This window comes from Phalangium opilio, unplaced genomic scaffold (genome assembly GCF_054372755.1).
Source record: "Phalangium opilio isolate 3A_F unplaced genomic scaffold, DU_Popi_V2 ptg000209l_1, whole genome shotgun sequence".
Lineage (NCBI taxonomy): Eukaryota > Metazoa > Arthropoda > Arachnida > Opiliones > Phalangiidae > Phalangium > Phalangium opilio.
The window spans coordinates 4,114,178-4,127,044 of NW_028324217.1; the positions used below are offsets into that span (position 1 = coordinate 4,114,178).

General features: G+C 38.8%; 3 protein-coding genes and 1 long non-coding RNA gene across 4 annotated transcripts; 2 read left to right on the forward strand and 2 right to left on the reverse strand.

The window, feature by feature from the left end:
• Nucleotides 1–21: 21 nt before the first annotated feature.
• On the reverse strand, nucleotides 22–2,104 carry LOC149618499 (carbonic anhydrase 7-like). Its single transcript, XM_089855211.1, has 7 exons — nucleotides 2,016–2,104; nucleotides 1,853–1,903; nucleotides 1,079–1,246; nucleotides 853–1,001; nucleotides 510–602; nucleotides 214–444; nucleotides 22–151 (listed from the first exon to the last, which is right to left on the reverse strand). Exons 1-7 carry the CDS (start codon nucleotides 2,080–2,082, stop codon nucleotides 41–43), a joined length of 870 nt encoding a protein of 289 aa, XP_089711337.1. The 5' UTR covers nucleotides 2,083–2,104; the 3' UTR covers nucleotides 22–40.
• A 3,120-nt stretch (nucleotides 2,105–5,224) lies between these two features.
• LOC149618500 (serine/threonine-protein kinase PLK1-like) lies at nucleotides 5,225–8,185 on the forward strand. Its single transcript, XM_089854412.1, has 4 exons — nucleotides 5,225–5,393; nucleotides 5,455–5,672; nucleotides 6,165–6,260; nucleotides 7,495–8,185. The coding sequence occupies exons 1-4, from the start codon at nucleotides 5,226–5,228 to the stop codon at nucleotides 7,910–7,912; spliced, it is 900 nt and encodes a 299-aa protein (XP_089710538.1). The 5' UTR covers nucleotide 5,225; the 3' UTR covers nucleotides 7,913–8,185.
• On the forward strand, nucleotides 6,328–7,337 carry LOC149618501 (uncharacterized). The gene is made up of 2 exons (XR_016375260.1): nucleotides 6,328–6,791; nucleotides 7,012–7,337. It is a non-coding gene; the product is annotated as an uncharacterized LOC149618501 (long non-coding RNA).
• Nucleotides 8,186–9,414: 1,229 nt separating the features above from the next.
• Nucleotides 9,415–12,152, reverse strand: LOC149618502 (uncharacterized). The gene is made up of 2 exons (XM_089854421.1): nucleotides 12,129–12,152; nucleotides 9,415–12,053 (listed from the first exon to the last, which is right to left on the reverse strand). The coding sequence occupies exon 2, from the start codon at nucleotides 12,029–12,031 to the stop codon at nucleotides 9,428–9,430; it is 2,604 nt and encodes an 867-aa protein (XP_089710547.1). The 5' UTR covers nucleotides 12,032–12,053; nucleotides 12,129–12,152; the 3' UTR covers nucleotides 9,415–9,427.
• Nucleotides 12,153–12,867: the final 715 nt, after the last annotated feature.

Below are 12,867 nucleotides of genomic sequence, written 5' to 3' on the forward strand. Positions count from 1 at the left end.
AAACGTTTTATTCAAAAACAAAATAACAATTTAACTTGTCTCATTTGTGAGAATACACTATTCGACCATTTAAGGCTTGTACCGGTCTGATATTCGGTACTTGGTCTGTAAATCTTCCATCGTCACTCTTAATATAACGAAATTCATCCAACTGAGGGTGAAACAAGCCGTTTGTTAATTTGTACTTGTCCATCGACATCGTGAAGTACTCACCTGTCTCCTTGAAATATCGACTGGATCCTCCATTACAATCCAAGTAACACTTTCGCAACAAGGTGGTGTGGTCAACGAACCATTGTAGTAGAAGAAAGACCCAAGACGTTCTGGTAACAGGTTAACGAGTGGTGGGATGTGTCTGGTCACTTCGGCTTTGTCACCTTTATTAGGGACCAGCTTCAGGTTATCCATGATGCAACTGTACGCTTCATTGTCCCGGCGACCAACCTATGTGTTTATTTGAGAAATGGTACGTAACTTGGCGAAATAATTATGTACATTCACAAATATACCTTTGCCCAAACTGCAAGTACAAAAAGTCCGTCTTGTTTCAAAGCAGCGTCATCGAATGTGCGATACTTTTCATTGTGGTGCACAAAGTGAATCTATGTACAATGAGAAACAGTTTTTATACTTCAAAATTTACAGTAACAACATTATTGAGTTATACAGCAGTTATTTAAAGGTAATAAAACTTAAGAATGTTCGTCTTAAAGTAGATTCTTCCTGCAAGTCATGGAATGCATTGTGGGTGGGTATAAACGCGTCATTTTGCTTACGTAATAATCAAGAAGCAAATGATTGGCTGACACATTAAGGGTGGGGCAAATGAGAAGGGGGCTTGACTTAAGTTACCTCTAGGTCAAAATTCTTCCCATTCAACTGATGCTCTGACATACGACGATTTCGATAGCCGTAATGAATATGCAATTGATCCAGAGCAAATACGGCATTGCCAAGTGGTCCACCGGTGACCGTAAGCTTTTCACTTGGTTTCATGTCGACTAGTAATAGTAAATATAATTAATATGGCTTTATTTAAGGACTTTAGGTCAAAGTTAGTTAATACGAAGACACTTACTAGCGTATCCATCATTTTCAAGAGTCAAACTATTAATTTTTCTTGAGTATGAACGGATATCAACAGCGAAGGGTCTACGTAATAATTCCGTCTCGCGTTTGATTATGTTAATCGGTGATTGGCGCGTGTTGTTGCATGTTGGGAAGTTTCTCTTCCATTCAAGTGTACCTGTTGTACAAATAAAGTAAATTTTGAGTGTCAATAAAGCCGTCAAAACAACCGTCTCCTGATTTGGTTCATGCAACACAACCAAACTAACAAATCAAGTAAACACACCTTTACCAACCGAACGAAATATACTGTTCACAACTGAACGAAGTAAACAATTTACAATTGAACGAAGTGAACAATTTTTAATTGAACGAAGTGAACAATTTACAATTGAACGAAGTGAACAATTTACAATTGAACGAAGTGAACAATTTATAATTGAACGAAGTGAACAATTTATAATTAAACAAAGTAAGCAATTTACAATTGAACCAAGTAAAAAATTTACAGGTGAACGAAGTAAACAATTTACAATTGGAGTAAACAATTTACAACTGAAGTGAACAGTTTACAACTGAAGCAAACTATTCACAACTGATCGAAGTAAACTGCTCACAACTAAACCAAGTAAACAGTTGACAAATGAACAAAGTCAACAGTTGATAACTAAACTAAACTAGCAGTTAGTAAATCAAGAAACTAGCAACACACAAATCCAAAAATTCTCGACTCGAAAAATTAAAACTGCATTTTCATCAAAAACGTATTCAAAATATTACTTACTTAACTGCAGATAATCACGATGAAGATCACGTTTCTTGCAAGCCGTTCCGCCTAAACAAAATATGTTCCGATTTACATCAGATCGAATCAATCTAAATAATCTTACACCCGTGCACTTTTCAACTTCATTAAAAATCTTACAATCATAATAAATCAGTCTCACCTATCAAAATACCAGTACATAACTTCACAGTCAGTAGAAACACCACAAACGACCACAGACTATTCATAACGATATTAAATGAATTTCTTTTAAATAAAAATAAGATGTTTTAGATGGACACCCAACAACGGTTTTACAAAAACAGAATAACAAGGTGTTTTCAATTCAAACACTCAACAAAATCTGAGACATACTGGAGGACCTAGTCGCGTTTCGAAACCTTTTCTCATTAAAATTGAATTAAACATAGAATAAAATAATAAAAAACTACCCAAAAATTTCTTAGAAGACACTGATCAAATTAATTTATACGGGATTATTTCTGTCGTACTATTGCGTAAACATAAGAAAATGATTCTAATATAGTTGATTGTCGGGTTTTCCAAGCACGTTCCGGCGTTTATCTTAGTTGACAGTCCTTGAAAGACGCCACTTGAACCCATAACTTCAATGTCACTGCACGAAATGCTGTAACGATTTACGAGAAAACGTCCTTGGTACAGCGTCTGTCGTAGCTTCACGAGGTTATTATGCTAAATTATGTTTAAAGGTATAGACATCTTCGTCACTAGACTTCGAAATAAGGATTGGTTGGACCAGTTTCCCTTACCCCATGTATTTAAGTTGGAATTATTAAAGTAGTCCTTGGGACCAGCGAGACTCGGGGTTTGAAATAGAAAAGTGTACGGTCCAACGTATTAACAAGAAGTGATATCTATAGTTTATTAGGGAGAAGGTATAAAATGCCTAAGTAGTCGCGCGCCATAGTCCCAGTTCCCCTTTCAAAATACAAGGGGGGACGTAAAAGGAGGCTGGGCTATTTCGCGGCCTCTCTTCAGTCGGAATATACAAGTAATTTTCGTCATTCGCGTCGCGCTGACGTGAGTTTTCAAGAACCAATGAGATGCCAGTTGGTTGTAATTTAGAGGCGGCGGGGATTAACTCCGGACCTGCGTCTTTTGTACTGGAGATAAAGCTAGATTATAAATGTGGGCCGAATTTTTACCTTCTCCCTAATAAATTAGATATCACTTCTTGGTATTAATAAACTGGTTTTGGAGATTCGTAGCCTGCTCGTCACAATAGGGAACTATTGACGAATATTTTATTTGAGTTTCCTAGCGCCTTTAAAAGTGTTATTGGTTCTTGGCATTGGAAGATTTAAGGAAACATTTTTTTATAAATATATATTACATTGAGTGGCTTCGAAGTAACCAAAATTGTTAAATGTCTATTGATAAACCGGTTTTTCAGTAGGTTACTTTGGAGCTTTCCAAGCGGCTAAAAGGTTATATTTATAAAACTATCTTACACTTTATTATTACAAGAATTACTACGAAGTTCTTATGCACCCCATAATTTGTTTTTAAAATAAATGAAAAGTGGGTTGTGCTGAAGAGATACGTCAAATTTAGTTACTATTTTATCTCGCTCTTTATTACTTAATTCCGCGTAAGATTTATGTTTGTGGAGAGTTCAATGATTCCATGTGGGTTCCTGAACACCTTACAATTCTTATTGATCATAATCATCTTACATACATATTTGAGATAAGTGGTTGGTTAGTTTGACTTTACAAAGGAAATTAAATAATACTAGGGATAGATTTAATTTTAGAAGTAGGAATGGAGAACAGAGTAATGTGGGCGCGCGTCAAAGTCCCGGACCCCCTTCCCCGGGACGGGGGGTATGAAAGAAGAGGCGGGAGGGTCATAGCGACAGAGGAAAAAGGAAACTACGTATTTTTCGCCGTCCTCGTCAGCAATGTCATCAAAACGTCGTTTAAGTTAGCCAATAAGGTAATTGAAACTTTTCGTTACGTGTTGGAGGAAGGGGCTCTATACTGGGTTGTCTATGAGTCGGACTGAAGTAAATACCACCCGTTCTCCATTCCTACTTCTAAAATTAAATCTATCCCTGATTATACCAATTTAATCTATGAATCTCATTAAATTAATAAATAAATTGTTATGGTTTTTTTTCTTTTTTTTTTTTTGTCTATATGAAGTTTAAATAAATAATCTCTACTGGTTTCATACCAGGAATAGATACATCTACTAGGAATCATTGTGCCCCATATATCCCTTGTTAATTTCTATGCGGGTTTTATATGTATATGTCAGGTTAGAGAACTTACTACACGTCACGCTTCATAATTCTGATGGCGTTTTAATTTGTGTGATTAGTCTAGCTCTCCCCACGAAATCCGCACCTAGATACGTTGAATGAAAAATGGCTACGCAATGATTCCTAGTAGCAGTATGTATCCTGACTACACCTAATTCAGGCTTTTTCGTTAAACATATAATAATTCTAAAAAAACAATAGACCTACAATATAAAAAAAATATGATTTAATAAATAGGCAAAAGTTATGAGAATTCATATTCTACAAAATTAATGTTTTTTCATTGAAGCAGAGGTCAAACGGTAACGTTTTCTTGTCATTCGCCTTGAGATATGCGTAGGGTTAAGTCGGTGACTTCGGACCTAAATCACTATAATCGAAATTTAGTAATAGTTAATAAGACCGTTTGTGGATCTTTAAGAATGTGTGAGTCAGAGAATACCCCGTATTTCATTTATGCAGATACCCGGCCTCCGAGAGACTTAGTTCCAAACAGTCTGAGGGATTACTCCAATATTGAAAGATATAAGAAGATTGGATACTTTGGAAAGGCAAGTAAATCATTTCATGTAATACTTCTCTTCGAGATAAGTGTACCACCACAAAACGGGGTAATTGTAACATGATTCTCCCCAACCAACATTTATTATAGCAAGGTTACTAAACCGAATCACATACGCGATAAATAGTTCCCCTCATCATTACAAGCCGCGTGCATGCTTTTGTGTGTTAATTTTTGTTCCATCACGTTAATTGATTGCTGAGGATTTAGTAAATACCAAACAGTTATAGTTAATTCACCCTAGCACGGTGTGATAGTTATATTAAGAGGATACGGAGTGTCATCCTTCTTTTATTATCCCCTTCTGATGGCATCTATCGTGAACAAATATCCGTACAATCAAACAAAAACCCACTTTTCACGCATAAATTCTGATATTTCTTATAGGGTGGTTACTCAACGTGCTACGAATTTATCAACACCAGAACTAAAATCAAGTACGCGATCAAGGCAGTTCCAAAACGTCGTGGTGGAAATTATGAACTGACAAATCGGAAGAAGGCAAGTATAGTGATTCGGCAATGTTGTTCTTTGCTCACCTCAATTTTCCAATTAAAATTTTAATCTGTCAGGCCTTTGCTGAAGCGGACATCCATGGATCCATACAACATGAAAATATCGTACGCTTGTTCAATGTCTTCGAAGATAATGACAATGTGTATCTTGTCTTGGAGCCGTGTAGATACGGGGTAAGTACACGCGGCATAAATGAGTAAAGTGACATCCTCTTACGTTTATTCTTTCTTCCAGACTTTAGCAAATGTCTTAACTAACCGCGGAAGGGTATCGCCCATAGAGGCCAGGTATTACCTACGTCAAATAGCTCAGGGTTGCGCGTATCTTCATGAACGCCTTATAATTCACCGTGATTTGAAAGTGAACAATATACTAATTGATGAAACAATGACTGTTAAAATTGCGGATTTCGGGTTCGCATTGCAATTGGATGATAGATATGGCCAATCAACGTAAGCATATTCTTTGGTGATATCTTAAAGAGTTCTAAAGTGTTCCGCAAGTCGATTTCACGCCATTACTACTGGTTCTGATAAGGTGTCGGCAATTGACTCGTGAAACCCTTTAAAAGCGGTAGAACCTCGTTTTTCCTTCAGTATTTCCGGTCTAAACTTTCAATGACGTGCAAAGAAACCAACCCACAGGGTGGGAGGCTGCCATCTTGGGTTATGTCCCTCACGACAAGAGGCAACACCAGATGGAGCCAGAGTTCACTACACGCGCTTCAGGCAAGCCATCTCTAGCGGTGCCTCTTATCGTAACAGAAATAACCTAAGATTATGGCCACCCCTCCTGGGTGTTTGGTATTCTGCCTGAGTTAATATAATGGTCTTTGTAGTTGAAAACTACAAGTCTCTTACCAGTACCGGAAGCCCCTAACTACTCTAACATAATTCTTAATCGAACAAAGGCTAAAATATTTAATGTTAAACTACATTTATTAGAGCATACTGTGGAACTCCCAATTACTTATCTCCGGAAGTAGTTACTAAATCTGGACACAGTTTCGAAGCGGATTCATGGAGTATTGGCTGCATCGCGTAAGTCAAACGCTTAGTAATGGGTAAATTAAAAACATGGTAGGCAACAGTATCGTCTGCTTTGAGTTAGGGCAGGGATAGATAGACTTTTTTAAGACGGAATAAACAATGTTTGGCCTTTACTTCAGTCCGACTCATAGACGAGTATATAGTCCCTTCCTTCAACACGTAACCAAAAAATTAAATTATCTTATTGGCTCACAAAAACTACGTATTGGTGACGTTGCTGACGGGGAGGGCCAAAAATATGTAATTCCTGTTTACCTCTGTCGCCATGACTACGACCCCTCTTGCGTTGTACCATAGCCCACTCGATCACGCGCGTCACGACGCAAGCTGCTCGCGCTATAGCTATAGAGCGCGGATCGAGTGGGCTATGGTTGTACAGATAAGCGTCTTCACAGGGGTTCAAAATGGAGCCATCTAAATTCGAGGGTCCGGTAATTATTCGGGAATTGTTTTTAATAGCAATTAAGAAGGTAGTTAGTGAATTTGGTGCCGGTGTTTTGGATTTGGAGTACATCTGTAAAGGTGAAAAGTGTTCGCTAATTCTTTCTTAAGCCAATCATTTCTACTATCCTCATGATTTTGTAAACGAATTTGATGAAGTTAACCAAGGCTTAGTGAATGGTCAGGAGTTTTGTGAGCTTAGTGTTTGGTTAAAACCTGTTCGTGCTGTAATATCTATGAAGACTTTTACTCAATTCTAACTCACTTTTAATTTTCTTGGGTCTTCCCCATTTTTTTTCAGTTGCAAGCCCTATGTCTTGTGTAACTTCCATTTTTAAACAATGTTATTTCAAAAATTACAATCCGAGCCATTCCAACTTGGCAGACGACGTTTATTTGACCCGGATATACATATAACGCCATAACAAAAATAAGACCCGCCTCTTCTTTCATACCCCTCCGTCACGGGTAAGGGGGTCGTGGACTAGGACGCGCACCCGAATAACCCTGTTACCCATTCCGTCTTAAAAAAGTCTATCTATCCCTGGTTAGGGTTAAGAGGGAACATCCGGACGGTGTGTGGGTAACAAAGACGCTAGATAGGGCTTCATAGTTACCAGTCCTGCACCATAATTGGTCCATATTGTATGATGCCATATCTTAATTTGAGTCTTTGTTATCCACATACCAGAGGTTTCATCTAAAACACTTGACTGCATCCAACTTTTGAAGGTCTATTATAATATCTCAAAGAATTTCATAAACTTTCCTGTTTCAATGTTAGATACACGCTTCTTGTTGGCACACTTCCGTTTTATTCTACATCCAAAGAGGAAACTTACAGTCTAATTCGATTAGCCAACTACCATCCAATTCCTCAACACATTAATGTCCCTACATCAGCCATAAACTTAATCAACCAAACTCTAGAACTGGACCCGACGCAACGTCTGTCAGTGTTTAATATACTGTGCCATGATTTTCTCGTTGAACCACCGGAGATACCTCATCGTCTACCAGTGTCTTTGCTGGCTCCTCTGAACAGAAATGGTGAGAATGTAACCATGGAAAACTACGTCATGAGCCTCATAGAACATTATCAGTGCAGCGAGTCGTGTTGCGTTTCGAAAAGTGTTCGAAGGGTTAAGAAATTCAATGGGTTTTTGTATCGTTTTATTCGCAGATGCTTTTGTTGCTGCTAGACTAGACAGTTTTTAAATGCATAAGGATATTTTAAACTAAATTTTAGATAAAATGCTTTAAAAAAATTTATAGGTAGGTTTCGTGTACTTTCACGAATATATTTTAAATTAGATTTAATTACAATAGTATAATTTTATTATCAAAGTAATGTATATCAGTAAACAGTATCTTAAACAAAAAACTACATAGTTTGTCAGGTTGATACTGATAAAATTATAATTCCTAAAAGATTACGTAATTGCAATTGCCAGATAGATTCAATAAAAATGATTATAAATTGCACGTTTTGGTATCAATAGCATCAGGAATTTATGCATTTGAAAGAAGTAGGAATGAACAACAGGCTTCATTAGACTGGCGTCATATCTCCAACACCCTTATGGGTAGAAAGAGGAATACATACAGCTGATTGGAATCATTGTATTCCCATATATCCCACGTTAATTTCTATGAGGGTTTTGTGGGCCGCACTTGTGTATTCTCGAGGCTTTCTACCAAGTGGCTCTTTGAATTACGCAAAACGCGTCTATCTCGAGGCGGGTCTCGCGTGTTCTTGAGAAAAAATTATAATCCCCCTTCGAGTGTGTGATAGGGTGAATGGTACGTCACACCTCTATCGACATGCGAAGGAGCTATTCAATTTCAACAATAAATAAATACCGTAACTTTTCATCTTGCAATATGGTTTAATTCTCTGTTAATAAACTTCTACGCATCAAATATACACTTTACCTTCCATTAAATAATACATAAATTTATAAGAATAAATTAAATATAAAACAAACCCGGCGGGATTCGAACCCGCGTTGTCTCCCTCTCGAGTACTGACAGCGCTTGAAGTTAACCTAGCCGCGTGTAGGGGCGCCACTAGTCACATGTGAAGGGGTAATTCCATTGAGCCAGGGATAAATTAATTTTAGAAGTAGGAATGGAGAACGGTTAGTATTTACTTTAGTCCGACTCATAGCCCAGTAAAGAGCCCCTCCCTCCAACACGTAACGAAAATTTTAAATTACCTTATTGGCTCACTTAAGCTACGTTTTGATAACGTTGCTGAAGGGGACTGCTAGGAAAAATACGTGATCTCTTTTTACCTCTGTCGCTATGACCCGCCTCTTCTTTCATACCCCCCTCCGTCCCGTGGAAGCGGATCCGGGACTTTGACGCGCGCCCAGATTACTCTGTTCTCCATTCCTACTTCTAAAATTAAATCTATCCCTGATAAAACAAATTATTCGTTGGAAGTAGGAGAAAGTAGCGCAAACTACCCTAAGCTATAGAGCGAATCGCCTTCATTTTTATGACAACTCTAAAACCTTTGGATTGCGTAGCAAAATTATTTTATTGTTTACAAAGTCATTTGTGTTTAAAATTAAAAGTTACAAATTGGTATTCAGTTTTAGCTTATTTAAAATACCGTACGTTAAGAAAATCACGGATATAAAATTTATTATGATAAAATCTTTCTTTTTCTTTCAGTTTACAAATTATGCATTTAAAAGAATTAATTATAATTAAGATTTCCCTACATCGTCTAAAAATGTAAGTAACGTAGTTAAAAGGGGATACATTGTTTGATTCAGGTCTCTATCCGTTATTTGCAAAACAGACAAGTCGTCGCACCCGTAAAAAAGCTTGACTCTTCTCTGCATCTCGTATTTCCATTTCCTAGCTTCGTGGTAATCACCCAATCGCATGTAACAACGGAAAATGTTGATGGCCATCTCCAACTCCAAATACGGAAACCAGATTTCGGTTTCCTTGCAGTAAACCAAAAAACGTTTCATGACCTGGATGGCTTCCTCATATTGATGGGTGTAGTAGTAAATTACACCCAATTTTGTCAAGGGTGTAGCGAGGTAATATTCTTGAAATGGTGAAATGAGCGACAAATCTTTAAGAGTCGATATCGTCTCCTTGACACTCTCGATGGTATTTTCAGAGCATGGACGTTCTAGGAAGGCATTTAAGACAGCGTCTCTCTGTTGTACTTGAGTTTCAGGCTCCAGGGATTCGTATACGCACAAGTCACAACCGCATCCGAATATGTTCTCGAAGACAGGTCGGATCGTTAACGTCATGGGACTGTTACGTGATGATAGGAGCAGTTCTTCGCCGGCTTTCATGTCTTTAATGGCCCGGATTTGACGTACATTACCGTATTGCATGACGGAACAGTTACCGTTGATGCAACTGTCATTTATGAACGATTCAAAGATCCATAGTCCAGCGGAGAATGTGTTGCTGAAATGTATGAAACCCTTGGCGTTATGGTTGACAATTCCCCAGATTCTTTCCCTGTCTACTATAGGAGGATAGTTCTCGTTTGGATCCAAGTATCCTAATTTGGAGCCTGCCCATAGTAGGTACAAGGATCTTGCTATTTCGGGTTGCATCTCCACTGCCTTGGCTATTATTTCTACTAGGTGATGCCTCGAGTGATAGTCTTTGTTGTAGTAAAAGCATATGCCAAATGCCTTTTCGCACAAAAGTAATTGTCCAGCTTTCACGTCGTCTTTCAGTATTAATCCACGCCCCTTTCCAGGTACCTCACGAATTTCAAATGGTCCGAAGTAATTGGCGATAAGATGATTGGACACTTTCCCCATTTCATTATGGAAAGGCCTCATGTCATAAATACCGTGGTCACGTTGACGAATTAGCGCCTTTGTTCGTTCTAGTAAATCCGAAATACCTCTATTCGTCTCCATTAAGTGTTCATTGGACTCAAGGATGGTTTTAGCTTTCTCATATCGCTGCATATTGATAAAAACGAACGCGATTCGCTCTATAGCTTTAGGGTACCTCGCGCTAGTTTCTTCTACTTCCAACGCGTCATTTAGCGCCTCTTGGTATTTTCTTAAATTTACATAGCACATGCTTCGGTTGAGGATGTAGACGTCCCTTAGGCTTTTAGGCCCAAACTCAAGTCCGTAGCTATACCAATTAGCGGCGTCTTCGAATCGGTTCCATGTGAAGCAGTTAATGGCGTTCAACTCTATTTGCATAGTTTGTATTCCCTGATCAGTAGAGTTATCACGGTCGTCGTTCGAAGTTTCATCGGAAATATACTGATTGTCTACTGTCAACGAGTTTATCAGGTTTGGTGTTTCAGGCAATAATACGTGGCTATAAACTGGTAGAGAAGCTACTGGACTATACGCTGAAGACGTATTAACTTGATTACACGCTGCGTGCGAAGCTGATTGGCTACATGCTGACGGCGAATTCACGTGTCTAGACGCTGTTGGCGAAGCTGGTTGGCTACACGCTGAAGGCGAAGAAACGACGTTTGTTTCCGTGGGTGGTATTACTTGGCTACATGTCAACGACTGGAAACTTTCCGACAAAGAGACTTCTTGGTTGTCTACGAATGACTGGAACGGTTTCGAAGGCAAGCTGTCCTGGTTGGATACCAAGGCTGAGGATAACTGTTGGGATTCCAAAGGCAAGATTGCCTGGTTTGATTCCAAGATTGCTTGGTTTAGTACCATCGGCGGGACAGTTTGGTTGCGCGCCTCATACGAAATTCCATGGATAGATGGCAAAGGCCAAATCGAAGGGTAGGATGTTCCCGGCAACGTCACTTTCTCTGGTGTTTGCGATGGCGTTGTGTTGTTGGATTCCGATTGTACTGAGGGAACGTTGTTATTTACTGCTGGCGATAAGTTATTCTGGGATACCAAAGGAGAACTTGTGTGGATGGGTGTATTCGGCGACGTCGTGTGCTTGGATTCGTTAATTGATGCCATTTTGTTAGATATTGAAGACAACATCGCTTTCTGAGGACTTTGCGTCGGCGTTGTGTCGTTGGAACCAGACGGTACTGAAGAAGCTTTATTATTTACCTCAGGTGATTTAGTATTCTTGCATACCGAAGCATAACTCGGTTGGTTGGGTGTCTTCGGCGACATACTCTGGTTGGACACCAAAGGTACTGATGTTGTCTGGCTGGACATTGATGAGGTCGTGTCGTGGGAGACTGACAGAGAAGTTTCGTGATTTGTATCTTCAGGTGAAGATGCTTTATTTGGCACTCCTGACAGCTGTTCTTCGCTGGGTAGTTCCGGTAAATTAAAGCCGCAAGTCGATGCCAACATCGTAAAGTGTGAAGACATTGTTGAAAGATCTCAAAGACAGCTTACCGATTAAAGATTAGTTACACTAATTCACACTCCCAACAGTCTAATTTAAATTAACAGGAACTATGCTTACCTACAACCAACGATCCCGCGTTTTTCAAACTGGAAACTGAAATAATTTCAATGCCCGAAGAAACATGTGCATGAAATCTTCAATATTTTTTCAGGTATTATCCGTCGGAAGTCTGATAACGCTTGCAGTTTTTTATTAGAGCTAGAAGAACTATAGACCATTTCGATGTAACTAAGAGGGCATGACACGGGGGTAAAACTTTGCCCTCCATCTCTCTCTTTTTGGCGCATGCGCTGTAATCTTTAGTATCATGAGAGTGCGCAGAGAAGGCAATGTTTCAACCCCCTTGTATGTCCCGATACTGAGGGTTGCCTACCCCTTTTTTACATCGAAAAGGTCTATTAGGTTTTATTTTTTCTGCGCCAGTTATCATTACATTTAGGGATCGAATCTTATTGAGTCTATCGATGACTCAAAGCTGGGTTCAATTAATTTACTTGTTTAATTAGATAAGTAAAAAACACGTGAAGAAAAAGTTTTAATTTAAGAATGTAACGTGACCGTAGGTCTAATCTCGGACCGTAACAGGGGGTCCTAATTTATTATCTTCTTAAAGACCTAACGCTGAACGGGGCGTTCAAAAATTATGACGATGTACTCCAATTGATCCTTTTCAATAGATTGTCACTGGTTACTGAGATCTTGTCATGAAGTGACGTAGGTAAAACGTCACTTAGTACAGACTAAATAGAAAGATGGACTGTAAAATTAACCGAGTGTAGGGCTTCAATTCTCGCTT